The sequence below is a fragment of the Perca flavescens genome, chromosome 15, assembly GCF_004354835.1.
Source record: "Perca flavescens isolate YP-PL-M2 chromosome 15, PFLA_1.0, whole genome shotgun sequence".
NCBI classification, from domain to species: Eukaryota; Metazoa; Chordata; class Actinopteri; order Perciformes; family Percidae; genus Perca; species Perca flavescens.
The window spans coordinates 17,629,584-17,656,387 of NC_041345.1; the positions used below are offsets into that span (position 1 = coordinate 17,629,584).

Here is a 26,804-nt window from a genome sequence, read left to right on the forward strand (position 1 = left end):
TGTGTGTTTTGTTCACCTAATGTAAGAGGAAGCTTGATTGTAACCTCCTTGATTAAGATCAAAATGGGTCAATTACTGAACAGCACTGCTGTTATTAAACTCTTGATGACGTCGACACTGCCAGTAACTCAGATGACTTCCAGGCTCGCTGTTCTGTTGAATTGCTTTGCCTCCCTCCGCAGCAAAAGGGCGCGCTGGCCTACTCTGTGGTCCACCCGCAGGGAGGGTTTGCCTGCTGGAACAGCACAGTTGCGACAGCAGTAAACACGACGTTCTCAACCAACCCCGTCGTAAAGTCCCGCCTCTCTTGCTTGCATACTGCATTCTGCTTGGTTAAGATAGAATGGCCGACTCATATTGGCTGTCAAAGCTGTCAAATATAGTAGTTTATGGGGGTTGTCTGGCTGGAAAGACTGCAATGAGATGGGTTAGGTGAAAGAGGAGCTCTGTAACGTTACGTTGCTACGTCGGAGAAGTGTTTCCCGTGCTGCCAAGAAAACCTACACAATAACGATCTTTTTCTGTGTGTTCTCCCTCGCTTTTGTGTGTTAAATTTCTAGAAAATTCGCCACTTACTGTCATTGTCAGTGTTTTTTAGTAGAAGGGTTAACGTAACAGTTTTTTTTTTTTTACGGAGAAACTTTCCAAAGGAGTAACAACGAGCTAGGTAAGCGACTATAAAAGCGAGTTCTGCTTATGCCATTTATTAAAAAATAGTTTCTTAACCCGAAGCGGGATTGTTATCATGATTGTGTTACTGCAGACCACATTAATGAATGGCTTGCTCTGTTATTTAACGTTATAACGCGTCTGTAGTACGATTGCAGCATTGTGACTAGGTCATAAGTTTTTCATACTGGGGAAGCCATTCTGTGTCCACGGTGTGAACGTTTGCTACATAAAAGTACATTACATTAAAGTGTTACTGCGTTTTATCTGTAACATTAGCTAACGTTACTGAGTTCAGCTCTCTCATTATGGGTCAGATAACATAACAACAAAAATATATATACACATATATATATATATATGTTTTGTTTGTGTTTGCTCATGTGATTTGGATCGCCTAGCTAGTTTAATTGTCATACATACGTCAGTTGTCGTCAAAACAATGACTTATGCATATGAACAATAGTTCCAACTTTACTGGGATGGCATATTTGGACCCAGTGAAATGCAGGCCTTTGTTGTGTGTTTTTCTTTAATTGTCACGCCCATCTCTATCTCATCTGCAGGCCAACATGTCGGACACCATGCACTGGGATTTAATTCTTCCATTCAAAAGATTTGATTTTACAAATGATCTGCCCAGACCTTAACATAATCTTAATTTTGAAGTGTATGTCAGAGTTAGTAGTTATTTTTTTTAATATGATCTTTAGTGTAGCCAGTGTGGAGTCAGTGATGCAGTGTCATCAGATAGGCTACTACACTATTGACTGTAATCAATGTTTTTAAAGTCAAAACATGACTGTCATGAAATACATTATGACTTTGCTAAATTACATAACTTTACGTAATAGTACTTTTGTTGTCACATGTGTTTACAGAAGCCATGGAATGGATTGTTGGATTGGTTACTCATTGCTTTAATTGTTCAAGGAAGTACTTGCTGAAATATCAGTGACATGGTTTAAGGAATTACATTGTGCTTTACAGTTACTGCAGCATGGCTAACTTTACCTAGCATTGAAAATTGGACAAAATGCACATATCTGGCTGGCCTGGCAAATTTCTAGCTAAATCTGCTTGCATATGATACTGAGTTTCAAAACTCAAACAAAGATGTTATATATGTGATGTGTAGACAAAAGCCTTACCTTGGCATTTGGATCAATATTTGTGAAGAATTTCCATCTTTCAAAAGGTCCCCAAGGCTATGATTTATAATGTGTGTGACCCAGACAACATGTTGAAGTAATTTGATGATTGAACAGCCAATATGTTCAGACTTTGTGGACCCATTATGACCTTACCGCCCAAATTAACTTTTGCCTCTTATCTTTCAATATAGGCTACACTGGTTGTTAGCTAGTTGGCAGTAACTATGTGGCATTAACTCAGTGCCAAACGTTATTTGTTAATCAATAATAAAACCGTATTGTGCCACTTCTGTGGCTGTACACATTGGGTCATTGATAATCCTGCAGTGATCTCAGAGGGACTCTACAATGTACCAGAGCTTTCCAGACACTTTATTTAGGTGGTTAGTTTATTGGTAACTCTGCAATTCAATACAATACATGAAAATGCATGATAAAGGAAATAGATGATACAGTAAAAGTCAAATTGTGCCAACAGGTTTGTAAATTGAACCTATTGAACCTCAGATACCATTTGCAATTACAACCCAAATTCCCACCACACAATAGAAATAAGAAATTACTTATTCAGATGACGAAAAAATGAAACTAATCCTCATATTATTGACATGACTCAGCTGCTCTTTGATGTGATCCTCTCAGGGTTTACACCATGCAGATGCACCTTTTTCACATGCCAGTGAAAGAGGAACAGGGGTCATATGAAAAGCTGAAAACTGTCACGTTTGATGGACAACTTTGGGTTATGTCCCTTACATGCTTAAAAAACCCCTCACCCATATGATGTCAGCGAGAATGATTGTTGTAACTGAATTCCTGTGGTTCCCTTGGGACACTGACATCATTCTGACATCATTTAATATGAAAGGTGAAACTTAACATACAGTGTATATATACGTTTTTGTTTCAGGTTGCCCTAAACTGAGAAATATATGAGATTGAAGCTTATACTGAGTTTCCAGTTTGTTAGGTATACCTGGACAATATTATACAGTTCATGTTTTTGTTAACACTGATAACACTTTTAGTCTATAGTAGTTACTGAGGCTGTGGTTAGTGTTGGGTTTATATTGGATTGTATAATATTGAGAGGAGTTTTTAATACTCTTTCCCCTCATGTAGGCTCTATAAAAGGGGATGGGCAAAACATAAAGCGTGCCTTAATTAAGGGGTTCATCAAATACGGTGGGAGTAAGTGGAAACATGGACAGATATTGAATGCAAATGTAGGTACTCATTTAAACCTATTGTATGAGTATGTTAACAGCATTATCTTTCTGTCAGCAAGAGCAACATCTTGGCTCAGGGAAACCGAAAGTCTAGTTTCTTGTTGAGAACATATCTGAGTCATCAGTTATCAAGGATCAGAGTTAAATTAGAACTTCTGTTCTTGTTTCTAAATTCTGCATAGTATTGAGCCATGTCACTGTACACATAAACCCTGAGTAGTCAGACTTTAGACGATAATGTAACAGTATTTAAAAGGTATGTAAGAGGCTGAAACAAAGACTTCAATTAGTTATTTAATATGGATGCTAGAGGAGACAACGTTCTATTGGATTTACTGGTTACTGGTTATTGTAAGTGTACAGTCTAGCGCCCTCCGGGGAACTGTGTAGCCTGCTGTTGGTAAGATGAGAAGGCTAGCAGAACCTACAATGTGGATCCGATGGATAATTGTAGTCTCTGCCGGCAGCTGCGAGAGGATTAATGAGAGTACATTGCTCAAGTTGCATTGTGCTTCTCTGATAAGTAATATGAAGGAAATGATTAAAACCCAGTTTTGTATTTTGTCGAAGAATACGTTTCTCTGGTTTCGTATCCATCTACAGTAGCTTTTCAGCGGCAAAGATAAGGAAGTGTGCTTTTTGTTATTTCTAGTGAATACAGTTGGGGCAAAACCTCGGCCAAAGATCATTATTCCTATCTGCTTAGGGAGTTGCTGATGCTGACAGCTCTTCACGTTGGCCTGCATTTCTTGGTGGAGGCGTAGTGTTTCACTGAACAGGAAGTGTCTGTGCTGAATAGGAGGCCTCCCCAGAACCTATCCTCCTTTTCAGAGAAAACCTGAAATTTAGCTGTTTCTCTGTGGTCCGTTATAAGGCGTGTGAGATTTATAAAAAAATATTTATCAGAAATAGCCTTCTCCAAGATGTACTCTGCTTAATTTATGTTGTTACCCCCATCTTATTTGTGTAGGTTTGTGGAGGTTTATGTCAGGATGGCCCAGTGGAACCAGTTACAGCAGCTGGAGACCAGGTATCTGGAGCAGCTCTACCACTTGTACAGTGACAGCTTCCCCATGGAGCTGCGGCAGTTCCTTGCCCCCTGGATTGAGAGTCAGGACTGGTGAGAAATATGAAAGCATATTTTGTTTGTTCTGTCTGCTAACAATTAAATGCATTAAATTGCTGTTATCCTCCACTCTCTCCAGACTGGCAGTTGGCCATTCACCATGACGTGCTGATAGCTTGACACGTAGAAAGCTACTGTGTTTAGCATTCACTGTTACACTCTTCCTTATCACGCCCTCTTCCCTCACATGACACCATTACATGGTTCTCATATGCATTATGTATCACAGTGCATCTGAACAAGTGTGCATCACTGAGCGAGTGATGAAGCTTTTCCTCTTTTTTTCTATTTTGAGGGCCACATTAAAATAGTAGTACATTTTCTGTCCAATTTGTATTACAATTATCATAAGAAAGACATTTATTATGTTTCCCCCCCGAGTAGTCCCCCTTCTGTGGGGTACAGGATGTGTGGATGAGATCCAACTGAACTGAACTGTGTATTCACCTTTTACCAGCTCTTAGAAGGAACTAGAAGTAAATCTTATCCTGATTATCTTATCCTCTCCTTCACAAGGGCTTACGCTGCCAATAAGGAGTCACACGCCACCCTGGTGTTTCACAACCTCTTGGGAGAAATAGACCAGCAGTATAGCCGTTTCCTGCAGGAGAACAATGTACTTTACCAACATAACCTGCGCAGGATTAAACAGCATCTGCAGAGCAAGTACTTGGAGAAGCCGATGGATATTGCCCGCATTGTTGCCCGCTGTCTGTGGGAGGAGCAAAGACTGCTGCAGACGGCCACCACAGCTGTACAGGTAGGGAAGAGCTACACTAACCTCGCTGTAGCATCCTTATTGCATCAAAGAGCTTCAGTTCATGAATTTGGGGTGGTACAGTGGTGAGTAGTATATGTTTTATTCTCTTGCAGGAAGGCCAGGCAGCACATCCCACTGGGACAGTAGTGACAGAGAAGCAGCAGATTCTGGAGCACAACCTTCAAGACATCAGGAAGCGGGTGCAGGTTAGTTCAGAGACTCACTGATTAAGTACCGTACCGTACAGTGTACTGTACAAAGAATCCCGCACACATCTAACCTGACAAAATGATTTTGTCTTAAATATATAAATCCTTGTTTGTTTCAGGATATGGAACAGAAGATGAAAATGCTTGAGAACTTGCAGGACGATTTTGACTTCAATTACAAGACATTGAAGAGTCAAGGAGGTATATTCTAATTACTGTATTCTGAACTTTCGCAGTGATACACCGTAGATTTGTTTGAAACATTTTAACTCTCAGTCTCAGATGAACATTTATTAAAGGGAAACCTTTTTGGTATAGATTTAATGAATTGAATTAGTTTGCTGACCTGTGCCATGTCCACCCTCTGTCCAGAGTTGTCCCAGGACCTAAATGGGAACAGCCAAGCAGCTGCTACCAGACAGAAGATGGCTCAGCTCGAGCAGATGCTGAGCGCACTGGACCAGCTGAGGAGGGTGGGTTTTTGTGACATGATCAAATGAAATTGCAACAAATGGAACAAGACCTCTAGTTTCATGGTGGTTCAGGGTCACATCCAGCTTGGGGTTGTCACCTAGCACAAATGGCAGAAGACTCTGCCGTTGCCGCTGTGAAACCAGACACCTCATTGTCGTCCATGCTGCATATTACGTGCTAGGGTTAGGGGTTAATGCATGCAATGCATTTCTGGAAAACAATGCTTTAACGTTTACATACTGTACAGAAGTAAAGTCACCAGTCACATCGACCACGGTGACTCGTTTGAAATTATACCAACTGTTTTAAAAGTATGCTGTGCTTGTTATCTTGTAGCAAATTGTGACAGAGATGGGAGGCTTGTTGACCGCCATGGATTATGTACAGAAGAACCTGACTGATGAAGAACTGGCAGACTGGAAGAGAAGGCAGCAAATTGCCTGTATTGGAGGACCACCTAACATCTGCCTGGACCGCCTTGAAACATGGTAACCAGGGATGCAAATTTTAAGCAATTTCCTAAATCAATCACCGGTCACATTAATGATCAATAATCAATTTCATATTTGAATCATTTCCTTTCCTTCTGCATAAGTCTTTTCCTGCATAGATACATTTGTTTAAATGTTAATTCTGAGGACTTCCAGCTACATTGAAACCTATGATTCAATAAAAAAATATATATATATATATATATATATATATATATATATATATATATATATATATCTATATCAACAACATCAAGATGTTCCTAGAAATGCTGTGATTTTTTGTTTTTGTATCCACAACTCATCAAGAAGTATGGTTATGATCACAAGTATTTATGGTTGTCTTTTATACCATATATCAAATATTTTGGCTAACAGACTGACTCTGGATTCCTGTCTGTACTCTGCCCTTTTGGTGATCTCCCTTCATCAATGCAGACCTCAACTAAAATGTTTTTGCTGTAATGTGCCAAATATCAGCAGTGTTGTCAAGTCAGTTTGACAACTAGAGGCATGTTTCATCCACATGTTTAACTTGAACTGGGTAACATTTCCTAACCAGGATCACATCCTTGGCTGAGTCCCAGCTCCAGATTCGTCAGCAGATCAAGAAGCTGGAAGAGCTTCAGCAGAAGGTGTCCTACAAAGGAGACCCCATCATCCAGCACCGGCCCGCCCTGGAGGAGAAGATTGTGGACTTGTTCAGAAACCTGATGAAGAGGTACTGCATGCAACAAATATTTACTGTACAGTGGTATGCACAAGTTTAGACACCCATGCTAAAGTTGACTAAAAATAGGAATAAAAAATATCATCTTTTGGAAATTGATCTTAATGCCTTAATTAAAAAAATTTGGAAAAATCCAGCCTTTAAGGACACCAATTTTCTTTTTGAATGAATAATGTATCGTTAATAAATAAATGTTCTTCCTTAAAATACAGGGGGCATAACTATAGACACCCCTATGTTAAATTCCAATAGAGGCAGGCAGATTTTTATTTTTAAAGGCCAGTTATTTCATGGATCCAGGATACTATGCATCCTGATGAAGTTTCCTTGGCCTTTTGGAATTAAAATAGCCCGACACCATCACATACCCTTCACCATACCTAGAGATTGGCTTGGATTTATTTCAGTTAGCCTAATAGCTGGTTTGATTTGGTCTGAAATAAAACCATGCCAATCGTGAGATATGGTGAAGGGCATGTGATGATGTGGGGCTATTTTTATTCCAAAGACCAAGGGAACTTTATCAGGATGCATAGTATCCTGGATCCATGAAAAAAAAAATCTGCCTGCCTCTATGGGAATTTAACACAGTGGTGTCTATACTTATGCCCTCTGTATTTTAAGGAAGAAAATTCATTTTTTTACGATACATTATTACATTATACATTATTATACATTATTCACAAAGAAAATTGGTATCTTTAAAGGTTGGATTTTTCCTCATTTTTACAATCAATTTTTGAAATCAATTTTCAAAAGATGATTTTCTTTACTCCTCTTTTTAGTCAATTTTAGCATGGGTGTCTAAACTTATGCATACCACTGTACATCTGCCCAGACCAAGTGTAATATTGAGCACATGAATGTTAATTGTTGACTTTTAGGAACAATCTATGGTGGAGAGATTCTGAGATCAAAGTCGCACTTACTTATGCTACAGAGCTTTCAGTCGCATCACACACTCTTCATTTAGCAACTGTGATGACATCTGAGCCATCTGCTTTCTCTGTAGGGAGACTGTGCACTTTATTTATTTATTCAAACTTACTAGGTTCCTGGTCATAAACGACATAAACAACTGGATGGCTGAAAGCTTTTTGCAGCTGAACCCAGATAAGACGGAGGTTTTAATCATAGCGCCAGACAGCGCTATCCCTCTTACTAAGCAGAACATTGGGCCTTTGTCATCTGCGGTCCAGCCTAGTCTAAGGAACCTTTGGGTGACATTTGACAAATCCCTATCTTTTGTTTTTTTTCACTTACGCAATATTAGTAAATTAAGGGCTGTGGTCTCTCAGTCAGAACCGGAGATGCTCTTCCATGCCTTCATTTCCTCCTGTATTGACTATTACAATTCACTCTTCTCCTCACTCAATAAATCTGTTCTTCACCGCCTGCAATCCATTCAAAACGCTGCTGCTTGGCTACTTACTAGATCACACAGGCGCACCCATATCACCACTCTACTCTGCTCCCTTCACTGGCTTCCTGTAACCTACAGGATCCAATTCAAAATTCTTACTATAACCTATAGGGCTCTACATGGTCAGGCCCCTGATTATCATGGCAACATAATCCACTTACACACCCCCTCCTGGTCTCTCAGGTCTGTCAATCAAAATTTGCTATCCACGCCACGCACTCGTCTGAAGACATGTGGGGATAGAGCCTTTGCCGCTATGGCACCCAGACTCTGGAATGCTCTGCCAACCAGCATTAGGTTTGCTGAGAATGTGGACTGTTTTAAGGGACAAGGGAAGACTCACTTGTTCAGGCTAGCTTTTGGGTAATTCAATTCAATTTTATTTATAGTATCAAATCATAACAAGAGTTATCTCGAGACACTTTACAGATAGAGTAAGTCTAGACCACACTCTGTAATTTACAAAGCCCCAACAATTCCAGTAATTCCCCCAAGAACAAGCATTAGCAGTGGCTATTGCGACAGTGGCGAGGAGAAACTCCCTTCTTAGGAAGAAACCTCGGCAGACCCAGGCTCTTGGTAGGCGGTGTCCGACGGTGCCGGTTGGGGTTATGATGAATAGTGGCGTAATAGTCACAATAAAGATAATGGAACAGTGACTACAATGGTAGTCCTAGTAGTTCATGTCATAGCCAGGCACAGCAGGGTGTTACAGGATGTTACAGGATGTAACGTGGCACAGCAGAGCATGGGTGGACGTGGCAGGACGTAGCCGGATATTGCAGGGAATCGCAGTATAAAATAATAATAGAATGACTAAGAGAGGCAGGTTAAAGAGAGGTGCCTGGTCGGGCTTGAACTCTTCCCAACCAGATCGGGCTGTACTGGCCTGCCTGCCTCTAATCTCACTATATTATTGATTATATGATAGGTAAATCTGATGACTATAAAGGGAAGCAGAGAAAAGCAGGGGTGCTGTGTCTTTAGCTATACACCCTGCCCCGCCGGGCTAGGCGTACACTGCAACTCCTCACTCCTTAACTATAAGCTTTATCAAAGAGGAGAGTTTTCAGTTTAGTCTTGAATGTGGTGACGGTGAAAAGCGCTGTATAAATACATTTTACTTGCTTACTTTAAAACGCTACAAATCATTGGTAAAGGGACCTTTTTTATTTTTTTTATTTTAAAAATTATTTTTTGGGGGTTTTCCCTTTATTCAATAGTGACAGTGGATAGACAGGAAAGGGGGAGAGAAAGAGAGGGGATGACACGCAGCAAAGGGCCACAGGTCAGATTCAAACCCGGGCCGCTGCAAATGCTACATGGGGCGCACAAAGGGACCTTTGACCTTTTAGATTCTCTTCACCATATGTTGTCGTGATGTCTGCTGGATTTTTTTCTCTGAAACATGATCCACTCTATCTTGTAGTGCTTTTGTGGTTGAAAGGCAGCCTTGTATGCCCATGCATCCAGACAGACCTCTGGTCATAAAAACAGGAGTGCAGTTCACAAATAAAGTGAGGTAAGATGCAAGCTTGCAGCACTGTATCAAAAGTAACAAAAAACAACATATTGTATTCATTTCTTGAAACATTTTATGCACCCCATATGACGGAAAGTGCAACATTTTATATATATTTTTTAAATATTTCTTTTTCTCTTTTTTCCAGGTTACTGGTAAAGTTTCCTGAACTCAATTATCAGCTGAAAATTAAAGTTTGCATTGACAAGTGAGTTTTTCTTTTTTTAAATCTGGAGCTTCTAACATTTATATTAACTAAACCACAGATTTGATTTGAGATCTTAAGAGAAACTGCTTTTCTGATTATTTTTTTTTGTCTTTCAGGGAGTCTGGGGATGTGGCTGCAATTCGAGGGTACTTCCTTTACTTCGAGAACACTTTTCTTCCAAGCCTTTAGCATTTACTTTATATTCTTTTAAAACAGAGTCTCACTAACTGCTGTTCCTTGCTTTTCTTAGGTCACGAAAGTTTAACATCCTTGGTACCAACACAAAAGTTATGAACATGGAAGAATCCAACAATGGCAGCCTGTCAGCAGAGTTTAAACACTTGGTGAGTTATGAAGGCAGCCTGACTGATGAGGTTTTCTGATAAAAGCCTGCTGTGGAGCACTAACTTCCTGTTTGTTACAGACCCTGAGAGAACAGAGGTGTGGTAATGGTGGCCGGACCAATAGTGATGTAAGTACTATTTCTGACACTTGGTGGCATAGTGTTAATTTAATGCTCAAATTGTCTCTAGTTTGGATTTAACTTCTGCCATAAACATTTTCTTGACTTTTGTTGTCCTGCTTTTAAACAATTTGAATAATCTGTTCTCTCTAGGCCTCTCTGATTGTCACAGAGGAGCTCCATCTTATCACTTTTGAGACCGAAGTCTATCATCAAGGCCTGAAGATCGATCTGGAGGTCAGTATCAGTCAGCATCTCTGTGTCAGGAACTTGGAGACGTTTCCATATCCATAATTTAACTTTCATGTAACACCAGAAGTCAACAAAACTCTAAAGCATAATGCACCGATAAAACAGCGTTGTTCTTTAACAGCTCTTGCAAACAAAGTCACCAGACAAATGAGTCATTACCAAAATCTTTCACCTCCAGAGACTGTCACCTCCTCTGCTTCTAAATGAGCTCTGACTTAAAGACAAATCTCCTTCATCAACCCAGTCATTGATCTACCCCAAGTTACTCCACTGATGGCAGGGTTACTGGCACTGAGTATTTCAGATGAAAAGTTAGATTTTTACTTTCCCTAATCCTCTGTGGGTGAGACACACCCGCTTCGAACCTTATCAGCCGATTAAATGGGCGTTATCAGTTGTAATCACTACCATAGATATGAGGCGGTGGGGCTACTCTACCTCCTAGTTGGCTTAGTCAATCATCCATTATCATCCATTGTTAAACTGGATCACCCATTCACGTCAATATTCTACGCTCAGAGCAACCGCTCAACATCTGCATCTCTGACATAATAATTGTTGTCTTCATGGCAAATCAAAGGTCTCCCTCTGACAGATGGTGTGAAGATAACCTATGTGTCAGACTAGCTTGCATTATTAGTTTTTTTTTCTTTTTCTATCTCAGTGGTGTGTTTACATACGGAGTGATTTATTTATTTTTTGCTAACTAGTTAATCCGATTTTTCTCATGTTTCATATGACCAAGATGTAGGAAACTAAGCAAGAACTCAACCCTAAACCTTCAGCCGCGAATTATTTGTTAGCACACTAAAACACGCACCATCTGTAGTTTTTACATAATGAATTTGACATATTATAATTTCATCATACTCGCAAATCCAACCCAGATCTCAGAATTTGGGTCCCTGGACAAAGGACAAGCCTTTTACACCAAAGTATCTTACAATGCTAAGAACAGCATCATACCCTCTAAGAGCACTATTACCGAGAGGACCACCTGAATAAGTCCTATTACGAGCTAATGTACTGAAATAGAAGCAGAAACATTTTCACATCATCGTGCAAGAGTAAATGTCAGCAAGGAATCACCAAACTTTACATTATACTAATGTAAAAACATATATCAATATTTCCTCCATTTTTGCAGACTCATTCCCTGCCTGTGGTAGTCATTTCTAACATCTGCCAGATGCCCAACGCCTGGGCTTCCATCCTGTGGTACAACATGCTCACTAATCACCCAAAGGTAAGACAGCACCCTCTGGTGGAAAGGGGCTGAACTCTGCTCTGTTTATACAGTTGTATATCTGTTTGTAGTATAAACAATTATTATATATTTTAAACTGTGTTGGCCTGGGTGTCTCTGTACAGAATGTGAACTTCTTCACCAAGCCTCCAGTTGGGACATGGGACCAGGTAGCTGAGGTTCTAAGCTGGCAGTTCTCCTCCACCACCAAGCGAGGCCTGACCATTGAACAGCTCACCACACTGGCTGAGAAATTACTAGGTGAGGTGTCATGCCTAAAAGTCTCCAAAAAACGTTTAACTCGACACTGTGTCATGTATTAATGTGTGATTGTATTCTGTAATTGTCCATCCAGGGCCATGTGTCAACTACTCTGGCTGTCAGATCACTTGGGCCAAGTTCTGTAAGGTACTGACCTAAAAACCACACATGGTTCAACCTGCCATCTTGCCATTGTATTGCTTCCATGAGTGAGTTATTTTTCTCCTTCCTCTTCCCAGGAAAACATGGCTGGCAAAGGCTTCTCCTTCTGGGTGTGGCTAGACAATATCATTGACCTGGTGAAGAAGTATATCCTGGCACTGTGGAATGAAGGGTGAGAGGTCGCCCTTTGTTTACAAGTTCCTGGCATTGCCCGTTTCATATCATTGAAAGTGTTTTGACATGCAACAGTTTTAAAATAGACTTACTATTTTAAAATCCAGTATCTAAATATATGACTTCCTGTGGTTGTTCTGCAGGTATATCATGGGCTTTATCAGTAAGGAGAGGGAGAGGGCCATTCTTAGTCCAAAACCTCCTGGCACTTTTCTGCTGCGCTTTAGTGAAAGCAGCAAGGAGGGCGGCATTACATTTACATGGGTAGAGAAAGACATCAGTGGTGAGTATTTGTTTTTTTGTTGTTGTTTTTAAACTTTATTTTCTGTTCTGGTACTGAGCTTCTGTGTATGTTTCTAGGAAAGACCCAGATGCAGTCAGTGGAGCCCTACACCAAGCAGCAGCTCAACAGCATGTCTTTCGCTGACATCATCATGGGCTACAAGATCATGGATGCCACCAACATCCTGGTTTCACCTCTCGTGTACCTCTACCCTGATATCCCCAAAGACGAAGCTTTTGGTAAATACTGCAGGCCAGAAGCAGCTCCTGAACCTGAGATGGGAGGAGACTCTACGAGCAGTAAGTCACTGCCTTGTTCTTTATGCTTTGTTTACAGGATGCAACAGATATTGCCTAGGATGCATGCTATTTATTGATTTATTTTTTTTATTTTTTATTTTTTTTATTGTGGTCACTGTTTTTTGTGATATTGCTAACATTTTCTTTCCCCTGACAGCTATTCAGCCATACTTGAAGACAAAGTTCATCTGCGTTACCCCGTAAGTATCTGTCACTCCTCTCTTATCTTTTTAGCTCCTCATTTACAGGAAGATCTCATGCCACCTGGTGACCTCCATTTACTGTATGTCTGTCCTTATTACTAGCTGTTGGTGTTTACTTTTATGAAGACAAGATATCTCTCGGAATGTTCCTGTTCCAATATCTGAACTTCCTTTATTTTTTGTACTTTTTTTCTAAATGTGACAAGTATTGCCAAATGTTCAAAGAAAAAGAGAACAGAACTGTTTTTACTCTCACTGTGAGTCATCACTGTCACTGGAGGAACCATCAGTCTGTTCTCAGACCAAGCATTGGGAACACAGATGATGTGTAGATTCAGTTTAGACAGATTGCAGTTCACACCTGGCATCAGGTTGTGTCTTCATTTCTGATGGGAATCCATTTCCACGCTCAATATGCAAACCGTTTGACTGCATTTGTATCTGAGATGAAACCAAAACAAAAAGGGGAGGCGAGGGTCAGCTGCAGGTTAGCGTGATAGTGTGAGGAGTGTATCACAGGAGTGTGTATGCACAGGCCAGTCGGCCATGTGCGCTTTCGTTGGTACTGGGTTTGTTGGTGTGCTGGTGGGTTGTGAGGTTTGCTCAGTGAGATCCTGACCTGTCTCCGTAGGTGTCCCTCCGTGTTCATGGACTTGCCGGACAGTGAGCTGCTTGGGAACGGATTCCCAGGGTAGGCGCTCGGGGGGAGGTGGCATGAAGGGAGGGTTTTGTGTGTGCATCTTTTCACTTATGTCTGTGTGTTTGGTGGGTGGGTTTCAGGGATATTGGTGCAGCAGTACCCCCACCTACATAATTCCTGTTTGTTCACTCACCGCCACTTTTACTGGTTCTAACACAAGAGCATCTCCCTGCTATTCATCTTCGTTTTTTTTTTTGGTTCAGGTCACACTCTGTTTCCCAGACATTTGTGTCATAATTCCTCAACCAAATCCATTGTATGGATTTAAAAGTCCAAAGTATTTTTCACATGATTGTTTGTGGAAAATTGATGAGATTTCAGATAATAGTAGTATTATCCATGGAAAAATAATCCCAAATCGATTCATAATTCCATGAGGAAAAAAAGACGAGGCAAAATAAAATGTGACTGTACGTTGGTAAGCGAGTGAGTGACGGCCCGTTCGATCCACCAACCAACTAACCAACAACTGTGTGTGACGTTGACAGTAGCTGTAGCATTAACATCAATTCAATGTAAGGCATGTTGTGTTAGTGTGCTTAGCACTGCCTAAAATAGAAGCTGGAAAGTATGTAACATGCTCAACATCTGCCCAGGTTTTCCTGGTATTGTTCATGTATTTGGATATTTATGGCTAATTGTTTATCATTCTTTTATCACACGTCCATCCCATTTTTCATCTGCTGTACTCTCTTTTGGGCATGACTTTGCACACTAACATGAATGCTGAATTGTCTTTCTACGATGAGACTGTTGGAGTGATGCTTTTCACTCATTAACTACTGATATGTGTATTAAACAACGCAGCTCAATCACAGCCCTTTTTGGCAATAGCCCTGCGGTCAGTGTGATGAAGACAAAACACTGACACACACAAGTCAGTAGGTGGCTGTTGGCTTATCACTTGTGGTAAAGTGGGATGACAAAGATGTTATCACTTTAGTTATATTGAAAGTATTTTGACTAACCCAAACGGGACTCTGCGTGTAAATGTGTGTGTATGACCAGCAGTGGGCAGTTTAAGTTTGTAATACACCATTTTTCCCTTTTTTGTTTGTTTCACAGCACAAACTCTGGAAACACGAGCGACCTGTTCCCCATGTCGCCCCGCACCCTCGACTCCCTGATGCACAATGAAGCTGAAGCTAATTCAGGACATTTGGGTGAGTCAGTTACACACATGGTGTACATACAAACACCCATATTTGTACTCTTGTAGGACACTCATTGACATAGAACATACACATAATAACAAATAATAATAACCTGTATTTGGATTTCTTCCACAGACTCACTTACTTTGGACATGGATGTAGCATCTCCTATGTAATCAGATTTGTCAAGTTTCTTAATTTTTCTTTGTTGGGATTCGGTATTATGTCAGGATAGAGGGTTTTAATGATGATTTATTTTTCTGCCTCTGTGCACACAATTTCCCTGTACAGTTTGTTTCTTATTTCTGTGTTTTAAAAAAGAAAAAAGAAAAAAAGACTTAGTTTCACACCAAAGGGAACTTAATGATTTAGGAAGATTATCTTTTAAAAGAGCATTTCCACTCATTTAAGTTTTGACTGTCCACAGCTCAGTGTGTTAAACTGTTGGTTGATACTGATCTGTTGTATTTTTAGCAACGTCCTGCTCCTATTTAGTACTTCCTCATCTGCATAGATGTTTTGAGTACATTTTAAGTATTTGGAATTATATTTTTTCAGAACATTGTATTTTTGCGTTATTGACTTTTTAAAATGGTTATGACTTCATGTGTTCTTTTCTTTGAATATGAAAATGTAAGAATAATTGTTGTATAAGCTATGTCGCTTTGAAATTGTACCGCTTGAATGCATTTATTGGTCCTTTTTTAAATGTGTTTTGTCGCATTTCCTAATCCCTGCCAAATGTTTCGTCCCAGGTGTTGTGTTCCACAATACCTTGGTTTCATTTGAAATGGTTGCTGTTTTTTTATGATAGCTTTTACTCAGAATGAAATATTTCTTATATTTCTCCGAGCTATTTAAAGCGTTTAAAAAACTGCAGTGAGAAGAAAAGACAAGGAATTTAATAAGACACTTCTGAGGTTATTTTCCCGTAAGATTTTTTTCCCTTATAGTGTTGTGAGAAATTGCGTGATATAACTTGTAAAAGAGGTGCTCTGAAAAGTTTTTTTTGGTCACTCCCACTTAAATACTGTCATTTGTGATCATGTGAATTGCACTTGCTTTTGAAATGAGCAGTTTGAATATTTTTCTTTGTGCCTGAATTCCTTGATCAGATATGTAATGTAAATCATTGTATGAAGAATTTATTTTAAGACAAAATTGTTATCAAAATAACCATGAATGCTTAAGAAAGATATTTTACTCTAACGGAGTGTACACAGCAAGGTGCGTCGCAGTTGACTTTTAACCTTTTCGTACAGTTACAAGGCTCGACAGTGCGACCAATTTGGTCGCAAATGCGACCAAAGTTTGTAAGCGTGCGACTAAGATTTTTCCTAGGTTGCACCGGTGCACCTAACGTCCTTGCATCCGCTGCCTCTCCATTAACGAAGCAATGTCGTTCATATGGATATGGTTTAATGTTGCGTTACATGACCCATTCCTTCTGAAAAGCCTTGCCTGTGTTTGGATCGCTATATATTGGATCTCTCTCTCTCTCTCTCTCTCTCTCTCTCTCTCTCTCTCTATATATATATATATATATATATATATATATATATATATATATATATATATATATATATATATATATATATATATATATATATATATATATATATATATATATATATACAGCCCACTTTGTAAAAATATACAAAGCTATATATCGTGTATCGCCATTCAGCGTTACGGCGATGCGAGGAAAAATTTGGGTGCACCTAAATTTTGTGCTGGTGCACCTAAATAAAAAAATGTTAGGCGCACCAGTGCAACCAAGGCAAAAAGTTAGTGTGGAGTCCTGAGTTATGTAAGTAAACCCCGTCAGCTGAGTTTGACGCAAGCCACGTTTGTCTGTCATGCCATGAAATGTCAAGATGATTTCTGTAAAATACGCTGTAACTATTCATTATTTGACAGAAGGCAATAAAAACAAGTTAGCACTAAAAGTAGTCACACAATCTGTTGGTGTAATTATTGACTTGAATGTGAATTATTTACAATTACATAAATTGTTTAACAATAGCTCAACAATGGGAATCAGAACTGGTGTAGCACTTAAGATGGCAATGACGTCAAAATCGTATTACCATGGCACCACTTTAACAGGAGGACACAGTGAAATATTGGTGGATTCACATAAACCGGCTAGACCGTGGGCTGGCAACATCTATAAGGACACAACCACACAAGCCAATCACCACACTGCACCCTGTTGAAGCGTCATCGATCCTACAGATTGATTGATTGATTGGCTGTCGGCTAGATCTGAAGGGTGATAGTTGCTTTCTCAGACCGCTGAGTTAGCAGCTGCTGACGGTAATAAATATTCACACCCTCTCATCCTCTCCTCAAACCAGTCTGTGTTCACTTCCTGTCTCTGAGACAATCAATACACACGAGACAGAGAGAGAGAGAGAGAGAGCTGTAGAGCAAGCCAGAGGCCCAGCGATGCAGAAACTGCTTCCTTTAACTGTCTCTGTTTGTTTAGCTGCTTTATCTCAGCTGTCACATGCTCTCAAAAGGACTCATGGGAATCCTGGCAGTCCCACTGTTGCTGATCACATCAGCGCCACGTTATGAGCTGTAAATGTAGTGGAGCTGCATGCACGCAATATGGGGTTTCCAGACAGGGAAGTCCAGTGATCCTGGGGTGAGACCCACATGCTTGTTGGACTCAAACTATAAAAAAAAAGAAACAAAGTGTAATGAGGTCTCATCTTATGTATAAATAATATGACATTCAAATCCCAGCATCTACTGTACAAAAGAAAATGGCAACTTCTTTCACAAAACTGATTATTTCAAATCATATCAACAATATGACCTCCACAGGCCTCTGGGTGACCTTTTTTGGCTCCATTTACTGTAAGTTTCCCACTCTTAATCATCACTTATAACACACTTTCATACCATACCAATAAATACCAATAAAGAAAGAACATGGGGTTGATTTTTCTGTGCTATTTGTACCCACAAATGTTAGAAATAGGACCTCTGATTCATTTGTGTTGACTCTTTGAACATGAAAGGACCCCCCCCCCCCTAAAATGCACTATTTCCACAATTGCAATGTGAAAATGTCCCAGATCATCATATGAATCACTTGTCTTATGTTTCACTTTAATGTGGCTTTAAAACAATCTGCATCACACCACAGCTCTAATTCCCCTCCAGCTGGCAGTGCCAGACCAACAGACTTCATAAAGATAAAAAATGTTTATTGCTTGCATAATGTTTATTGCTTGCATAATATTTATTACGGCTTTATTGGTCATCCTAAATCTTTTGACTTCCTCTTTTTTTAATAGCTGATTTCCCATCCGCACTGCTGCATTTCAGCATGTTTCCAATCATAAACTATTTCCTGCTGCTGGTTCCTAGAACATTGTGTTATTGGCCCTTGCTTTACCTTCAGAATGAAGTTCACTCCAATAAAAAAAAATAATTTCCTCTGGCTTGATCAGAAGAGCTCGCTATTGTCTATTTGTCTGTGAGAGCTGAACTCAAAAACCTCATCCGTAAATCAGACAAAGTGATCTGTTCTTTACTCACAATCTCTGTCTTTAACTGCTTCATGTTTGGAACATTCAGGACCGGCTGTACATATTGATATATAAATCACTAAATGATGAAAAACAGACATTTTAGGCATAATAAGTCTGAAACATATTGAATATCCAGCAGTGCCATGCCGTAGTAGTCTAAACATGTTGGCTGTTAAGAATGAGTGAAGATTAAAATTCCCTCAATACATTAAACACTAATTAATCTCTATCTTTCCTGTGACCCAGCTAACAATTTATGCATAATGGGCTGTATTTTTCTTTCTTCATTTTTTCATAGTATATTTCCTGTGATATGCATACACTGTACACACATTTGTCTATTTGTTTAAAGAAATAACATAATAAAAATATTTGGAAACAAAACACTAATTTATCTTGTTTTTTTTATTCCATTTTGATTTATTATTTAGAATTTGATCTCTTTGGGTTAAAAGGCAATTCTTCTAAGAGTCCATACATCACATTGAAATGGATCATACCTTGCAATGTATACTTTTACTTTTGATGTTTTAATTATTTTTACTGCAAATACTACTCCATTGCAAACATATAAGCAGGGCTTTAACTTGTAATGGAACATTTTTGCACTAATTAATAATTGATAATAATAATCAATAAGGTAACAATAAAACAGAATTGATGTGCATCTTTTCTTCAACAATCAACAACTGTTCACATGGATGCTGTTTCCCTTTTCTGTGTGTTTTGTTGTATCTCAGGCGGAAATATGCGGCTCTTGCTATGACATTTGCCTCAGGCACACATTGTCCTCTAACTAATTTTGGCAGGTTTATCTTTGATCCCTGCCACCTCACTCTGAGTGTGTGTAACTATGAAACAAACAATAATGTCCCCTCTGTCCATGCCCTGACGGTGTGATATTTAGAATTAAGATCATTTTTGTACCAGGAGGCGTCGCTATTCTCCAGATTGAGGGCAACAGATTTGGGACTAATACACGGAGTTGGATAGGAGATGAACTGTACAGTAGATTAGACTTAATCTAATCAACCGGTCTGCTCATGACTGAGAAGTCAGAGACAAGTGAGTCCGAGATTAATGACCTGCAGAAATGAGGGAGCAACCGTTCATTGAGCAGCAATTCATTAATTCATTAATAGTGATTTCGCTTTATTCTTTTTTTTTTTTTTTTATGAATTTATCTGTGAATGTTAGTGGTTGTTTTTCTTGTATTGTTCTGCACAAAATGAAGTCCTTAAAAATCCGAACATTATACCGATTGGGCATATCAGACAGTGCACAGAAATAAAACAAAACAAAACAAATAAATAATTTGAAATATAATGAACATGATGTCTGAAAATGAATACTCTAGATTTACTGTGTCTAATTGTTACCTCCTCCTTCAGACTGAATCCAGCTTTAGTCTAAAATCAATCATCAGCAGGACAGAAATCAACAGTTTCCCACTGTCGTTACAGAACCACCGGAAGTGGGCGGGTTTGTCAGAGAGAGAGAGAGAGAGAGAGAGAGAGAGAGCAGTGAACTGTGAGGCGAACTGTTGGAAACTACGCCGACTGACTGACTGACGGGCTGACACAGATTCCCGCTGTAGGTTGCTCACGTCGCTGCAGCCTCTTCCCCGCATTTTATGAAAAAGGACAGAGAGTCTTCAGTCGCTCCACAGAGGTCAGTGTGACAGTTTAATGTCTTTGAAACGGGTTTTGTCTGAAGAGGTGAACGTCCTCGCCTCGTCCCACTAACGGTCCCCCGTTGCGAAACAATATTCTGACAGCGCTTTGTAAACAAACGCTGCTCCGTCTGCACACGCTGAAACCAGTCTGGATGCACTAGGGACATTTCTGTAGATTTTGTTAGACTTTATTTTCTTCTTTGTGGTTCTTTGAGCGCTTCTGAATCAACAGGCAGGATCCCTAATATAGGCTATTTCTACAATGATCTTCACGGACTGACAGCATGAGTCACCTTCTTGTCATTGCTGCAAATAACACTACAGGGACTGACTCACTATCATAGTGGTATATTTTAAACATGTCTATGTTTTTTTTCTTTAGGGGCTAAGTCTCCCTCCCAGCATGGCAAGACTCAAATGTAACCTACAGGCATTAAGTCTATTAAGAAATAGGACCATAAGGATAACATGCGGCAGCACACACAGTTTTTATAGGCTCTGTTGTAAAAGCAAAAACAGTGCTCAGGAGTCTAATAATGGTGTGATGGGCATGCTTCAGAAGTTTGACAGCCAGACAGAGCTTTTGTTCAGTCACTCTGGTACGTTGCTCAGCATATCCCGCAGCTGTAGTCAAGTGCAGTTTTGAGCTTTTTTGAACAGAGGATTTCCAATTTTGTGTGTTTTTACTTAATATTTCAGTGAGAAATCTTGTACTTTGTACTCCTTACAATGTCTGACTGCTGTTACAGATAAAGACTTCACATGCAGACACATGATCACAAAACAAATGCATTACTATAGAGTTAGGCTATATAAACTACACAGTATACATAGCAGTTGCCATTTTGACCAGCTGTAACATAAAATCTGCTGCTGCTCATATGTCAACACATCAACAAGTACATTTTACTGTTGGTACTTCTACTAGTACCACTTTAGTTTTATTCAAGTACAAGATTTCGATGATATAATTAATTTTAGCTGGATAATTTCTTAGGAAAACGCATGACTATTACAACATTGGAGTGACATTCAAATGCAACAAAAAACAACCATACAGTACAATAAAGTCACTCAGTATTGAATCCTATAAATACAGTTGCAGTATGATGATATGGGAGATTTTTTTTTTTTAAATCACAAAAAGGTCACTGTTATCTCAGTACTAGAGCTCCACACAGACACACAATACGTCTTTATACTGTAGTCATTTTACACTGTAAGAATATGGCTTGAGAAGAAGAAGAAGAAACTTTCTCTGGAAAATTTTAGTAGGCTATTATAAATGCCAACTCATGTTCTCAGTAAAGCTGAATATTATATTTGAAAGGAGTTGAGTGTTAATAAAATAGGAGTTTGATCATTGCGATCAGGTATGTGCCCTTCACTTTAGCTGTCCTGATTAAATGTTACTGTAACACAGAGGATGCATTGTTGCTTTGCATTGGCTTGTTGATATGTGGTCTGAAAAAAAAGAGCATGAAATGATGGTTCATAAATGTCAACTCAAAGCTAGCTGTAACGCACGACTCCTGAATCAAGGCCTGTGTGTGTGTGTGTGTGTGTGTGTGTGTGTGTGTGTGTGTGTGTGTGTGTGTGTGTGTGTGTGTGTGTGTGTGTGTGTGTGTGTGTGTGTGTGTGTGTGTGTGTGTGTGTGTGTGCGCTTGCTTACAAACAGAATTGAAATGTCACTGACACTTTGATATCTCTGTGTGTATGTCCTTGTGTATTTGTGTGCAGATGAGCTTACCTGCACCTTCCTGATATGCATCCTCTGTCATTTTGTTGCTGGCTAAATGCTGAGTTGCACCAATAAGACTTTGTGCGTTTTCCTTTTGAACAAACTGGCAACATTTCTTTTAGAAACCTACAGTCAAGCAGACATTGACTTTTCCCCTGTGGCTCCCATGGTAATTGATAATTACATGTCGTGATAATGCCCTCTGCTCACTGTGATGATGTTCCCCCTTGAGGTTGCTGTGTGAAAACTTTGGATGAGCTCGATGACTCAAGACTCATGTTTATTGTCAGTTTTCATTCTATCTTCTCTTTTGCTCATTTCTGCTGCTCTCTCAAATCAATGAAACATTTCAGTCAAGCTGTACACTACAGGAAATAATGGTCAGTGACTTTTAGTGTTTAACCCCTTTGGCCGCTGTCACTGTGGTGCATGGTGCTCGCACAAGGCAGGGTTTTCCCAGATTTCTGTGAAAACAAGGGTGTTTTGGGTCGGCGAAGGAACATGCTGGTCAGGCATGAATTGGTTGCCACACTGTGTCCCTGACAGAAAGACCCATATGCTGGAGGAGTTGCAGCAGGGGAGACAGGGGAACCCAATGCTTTATCCCACAAGCCCACTGTGCCATGTGCTCACAGCATGGCTTGTCCTTAAGCTTGTCTGTGCTTCTCCCTTTTTCACTCCCCGCTGCCAGACAAGTGCAGGGTTCAGCAAGCCTGGAAAGGCTGATGAGTACTGTAAGTAGGGGGGAGTTAGTCGGGGAAGGATAAACAGGAGACATGTTCTTCAGCATTGACATCATGGCTAGCTGGAAATGAGCCGATTAGAGCAGTGGTTTTGATCTGACTGAGCCATGAGGCAAGGTGTCAGAATCACTAATGAATGTGCTTAGCATGGGGCCTCTCTTCGGTCTCTTGTGATCCAATTATTTGGTGAAACTTTGTGGTGAAAATGATCATAATGTATGAACGACAAACAGGGGGATGAGGGGAGATTGAGAGTGAAAGAGAAAGGGAAACTCATTCAAAGGGAAGTGATCAGGAAGCATGTGGTGACATGCACCTTAACCTTCTCCCCCTTGCAGTTGGGCTAACGCTAATCCACTGTTCACGTGACCATGAGCTTTTAGAGTGGTCTAGGCCAGCAGCGCTCTGATCCATCTGTCGAATAGCATTGCTGATTGTTGGCATCCACAGCGCGTACGCATGTCCCATGATCACTGCCTGCTCCACACAAGACTCAAATTTGATTTCCATCAGCTGGCTACTTCTGCAGGGTTTTATCAGCAGTTTCTTTCTCTGATACTGTCTTTCCCATTATCCTTTATTCTCGGTCTATCTTTTTCTTTGTCTAAGTTAAATTGAATTCCGCTTCTCTTCTGCATAGTGCAGTAAGTGGGAGGAGGATGAAGGTCAACCCTTCCAGTCACTGAGAAGATTGATAAGGCCTTGGGTTATTATCTCAGTGACACAACAAGAATAGCCAGAACTCTAAAAGGCATGTTTTGCACTATATAAAGGAAGTCACAAATCAGGACAAAAAAGTATAATTTCCACAAATTATGTAAGGAGATGTCTGACCAGAGGTCAGCCCAGAATAGACTTAGAATATATATTTGTGGTCTGGATTAAACATTTCCTCATCTTTACACAATACCCATCTGCAAAACACACAGGAGAAAAATGCTGTTGCAACTTGCTGGCCTGGCCCATAAGGCTCTCTGTACCACACTGTCTTTCATGTCTAGGCTACTTTGCATTAATCAGAAGCATACATGACTACAAATGTGTGACATGAATAATCTGCATGTCACTATTTTGTGGATTCAAAAACTGCATTCAGACGCTCCCTCTGTTATTTACAGCAGATTAGGCTATAGCAAATGACGTTACAAGTTTTACAAAATATCTCTCACCCTTTGGCTTGGTCCATGTTGTTACGCTTCAGTAGGGACACACACCCAGCTAAGGGTCGATAGCTCGAAAGGTTAGCGAAAGCCAGCTTGTGTGCAACTGGAACGATCATTGCCCTTTTTCTTTGGACTCCCCAGAGCAGTTTTAGAATCTGAATGAGAAAAGAGAAGTCATTTTCCTTTCAAAACTAGCATCAGTGTGCTCTCAGTAAGAATCTTAACCCCCAGAAGTAGTCCCAGGAGTAGCTCAGTGACCAACAGCACACAACTGTGGCTGTGCCTTGAAGCTTGAAGACATATTAATGTCATTAAAATGCACAATCTTCTAAGGCATTTGCTGCACATGTGCCCAAGTTAAATTGTTTCATTAAATCAGAGTTACATAAAAAAGGATGGTTTACTGTAGAATGTTGGATTTGTCGTTTGGTGAGTTATTGATCTCTTTTTTTCATAGTGGTTTTGGAAAGTTACACTACCTAATCTTTTATGTTTTATTAATGCCTTTGGGCCCTGAGTCATGGTTTCATGCATGAATTATGTGAACGAATGGCTTCATCTGTGCCCTAAAGGATTTTGTATCATGTGAAGTCTTGAATCTGAAAAAGAGGGAAAGACGGTTTGTTTATGTGCAAGACATATTGTTGATGAGTAGTATTTTGTGTCATGATAGTTGAAAGTTGTTCTCCAAGGCATCAATATGCAGCAAACGTTAATTAAGATGGTGCTATAGTAGAATAAACCTGTGCGTGTAGACACAGGATTATGCACAAATCATTTTTTCTGTATATACTTAAGGTGGAGTTATACTTCTCTGTGTGGCATCAATGTTTTTACTGAATCTCTGTTTGCAGAGTGTTAGCAGGTTATTTTCTCTTTTCACACCCACACTATTCACGCAGTGGGTTGCAACCTTCTATAGCCTGTCCCCCTGGCTTACTTCTGAAGGAAGTGTAGTTTATCACCCATGAAGTGACCAGGAAACTGTTGAGTACGCTGCCATCTGACAGCATGTGTCAAGTTAGAGAGGGGCAGTGTTTACAGTAACACTGACAATATGAAATTAACCAAGTTTGAAGGATCATACTGTACATTTCACAGCTATTAACAAAGTTTCTCAGTACAGCAAAGTCTCAGGCCTAGTGACAGGAAAATTCACAACTCACTTGTCCTTAAATGCTCACTCTGAACTGTTGAACTGTTCTTGAAATGGAATGTGATCCTGTCAAAGGAATACTTTGCCGATATTCAGCCAACTTTGTATCATAATAATGTAAGCGGTGCATTCTGGTAATTGTAGGTTTGTTACCTTTTGAGAGAAAGGGAATATCACAGCTTCTTTTCTCTGTTTTCTCTGGTCATGTAGCACCAATTACATTTATTTTCGTGCCATTCTACTACATAGAAAAGACCCTGTTTCCAGTGGTAAAATACTTCTTTAATGCCAACATTACTTGGCATACACCACTGCAAACTCCTTTACATTGCCAGAAGTTTGGAGTGCTGCTATTTTAAGCTAAGACATTACTGTCTATTATGAAGTTACTCGTTCATAATACGTATTGTGCAAACTATGTATTCGATTATATATTGCTATTATTTGCTGTTGCTCCCAAACTCTGCCATGATGGTCCATCTTTCAGATCTCATGCAGACTATTTCAGGTCATTAGAACTTGGTTGAAGTTCAAATTACCTCACTTTGAGCCAGTAAAGTGAGCCTCATCCTGCCCTCCTCAGCTTCAATTGGGTCATGTTCACACCCCAAGACTTGTCCCTTTAATGAGGCGACCAGTCCTGATGAAACCTGAGGCTGAGGTAACTGCATCTGCCACCACAGGTGTGAAGAAAGCAGACAGGAAAGAAAGAACCCACCACAGGCGAGAATCATGCATGGTCAAAAGTTAATCATGATTAATAGGCCTTACTGTATTTATTATTATTTTAACATGAGAAAGACGTTTTGAAGCTTTAATGTACTGAGTTTAGTAATTGTTTTTAGAAACAACCAGTTCTGCTGTTTTTTGTTGTTGCAAAAAACATTGCAGCTAAATCAGTTTGGTTGGGTCTGCACAGAGACATTTGTCTCAGTATGAGAGGTTGTGTGTGTGTGTGTGTGTGTGTGTGTGTGTGTGTGTGTGTGTGTGTGTGTGTGTGTGTGTGTGTGTGTGTGTGTGTGTGTGTGTGTGTGTGTGTGTGTGTGTGTGTGTGTGTGTGTGTGTGTGTGTGTGTGTGTGCGCGTGCGTGTAAGAAAATATTACAACAGAGTGAACAAATTTAATTTCCCCTTGTGGGATTTATAAATTATTTCTTCTTCTTCTTCTTCTTCTTCTTCTTCTTCTTCTTCTTCCTCCACTGGCAAACACACATTTATGCACATGGGAGAGACAGCATAATTTAGCTTAGTTGTTTGTGCTGCAATTATTCATGACACTTGTTAGAAGAAATGTGTGTGTGACATGTATGCATGTGTTTTGTTGGACTAGATTTAGGTCATGGATGCTCCCTTGTGTCTGGGGAAAGAGCTGACATCTGCAAAAGATTAATGTAAGGAGCATTTGATTAAAAAACTGATTATGATGACATACAAGGGAAAAAAGATATTATTTTTCAAGGATTATTTTTTGGCTTTTATTTGATAGAATAGCTGAAGACAGGAAAGGGGGGAGGGATGGGGGGCGACATGCAAGGGCCGTGGGTTGGACACAAACGCGGGCCCCTGCAGTAAGGACTGAGCTTTATG

At 39.9% G+C, this 26,804-nt stretch overlaps 2 protein-coding genes across 5 annotated transcripts in view; both read left to right on the forward strand.

Moving 5' to 3' along the window:
- Positions 1–386: 386 nt before the first annotated feature.
- Positions 387–16,281, forward strand: stat3 (signal transducer and activator of transcription 3 (acute-phase response factor)). 2 transcript variants are annotated; one of them, XM_028599377.1, is made up of 24 exons: positions 387–667; positions 4,023–4,172; positions 4,695–4,938; positions 5,052–5,144; positions 5,267–5,348; positions 5,520–5,620; positions 5,958–6,109; positions 6,675–6,833; positions 9,695–9,787; positions 9,936–9,995; positions 10,112–10,141; positions 10,246–10,339; positions 10,420–10,467; positions 10,612–10,695; positions 11,858–11,956; positions 12,082–12,217; positions 12,312–12,364; positions 12,457–12,551; positions 12,697–12,836; positions 12,914–13,135; positions 13,293–13,335; positions 13,970–14,029; positions 15,104–15,201; positions 15,328–16,281. In XM_028599377.1, the coding sequence occupies exons 2-24, from the start codon at positions 4,045–4,047 to the stop codon at positions 15,366–15,368; spliced, it is 2,355 nt and encodes a 784-aa protein (XP_028455178.1). In that variant the 5' UTR covers positions 387–667; positions 4,023–4,044; the 3' UTR covers positions 15,369–16,281. The 2 variants fall into 2 exon arrangements, with proteins under 2 accessions (XP_028455178.1, XP_028455179.1); XM_028599378.1 differs by lacking the exon at positions 13,970–14,029.
- A 3,982-nt stretch (positions 16,282–20,263) lies between these two features.
- Positions 20,264–26,804, forward strand: part of stat5a (signal transducer and activator of transcription 5a) — a 55,076-nt gene continuing 48,535 nt past the window's right edge. For all 3 annotated transcript variants that reach the window (XM_028599374.1, XM_028599373.1, XM_028599376.1), the window contains exon 1: positions 20,264–20,411. Coding sequence is in view for 2 of the 3 variants with exons in the window: in XM_028599373.1 (XP_028455174.1) it covers positions 20,374–20,411 (38 nt within the window). In the remaining variant the exon portion in view is untranslated. The remainder of the gene's footprint in view (positions 20,412–26,804) is intronic.

Coding starts and splice junctions, on each gene's coding strand:
- stat3 (XM_028599377.1), top strand. CDS start 4,045: ATGGCCCAGTGGAACCAGTTACAGCAGCTGGAGACCAGGTATCTGGAG. Junction 9,996..10,111: donor ATTAAAGTTTGCATTGACAA/GTGAGTTTTTCT, acceptor TTTGTCTTTCAG/GGAGTCTGGGGATGTGGCTG. Junction 14,030..15,103: donor CTTGGGAACGGATTCCCAGG/GTAGGCGCTCGG, acceptor TTTGTTTCACAG/CACAAACTCTGGAAACACGA.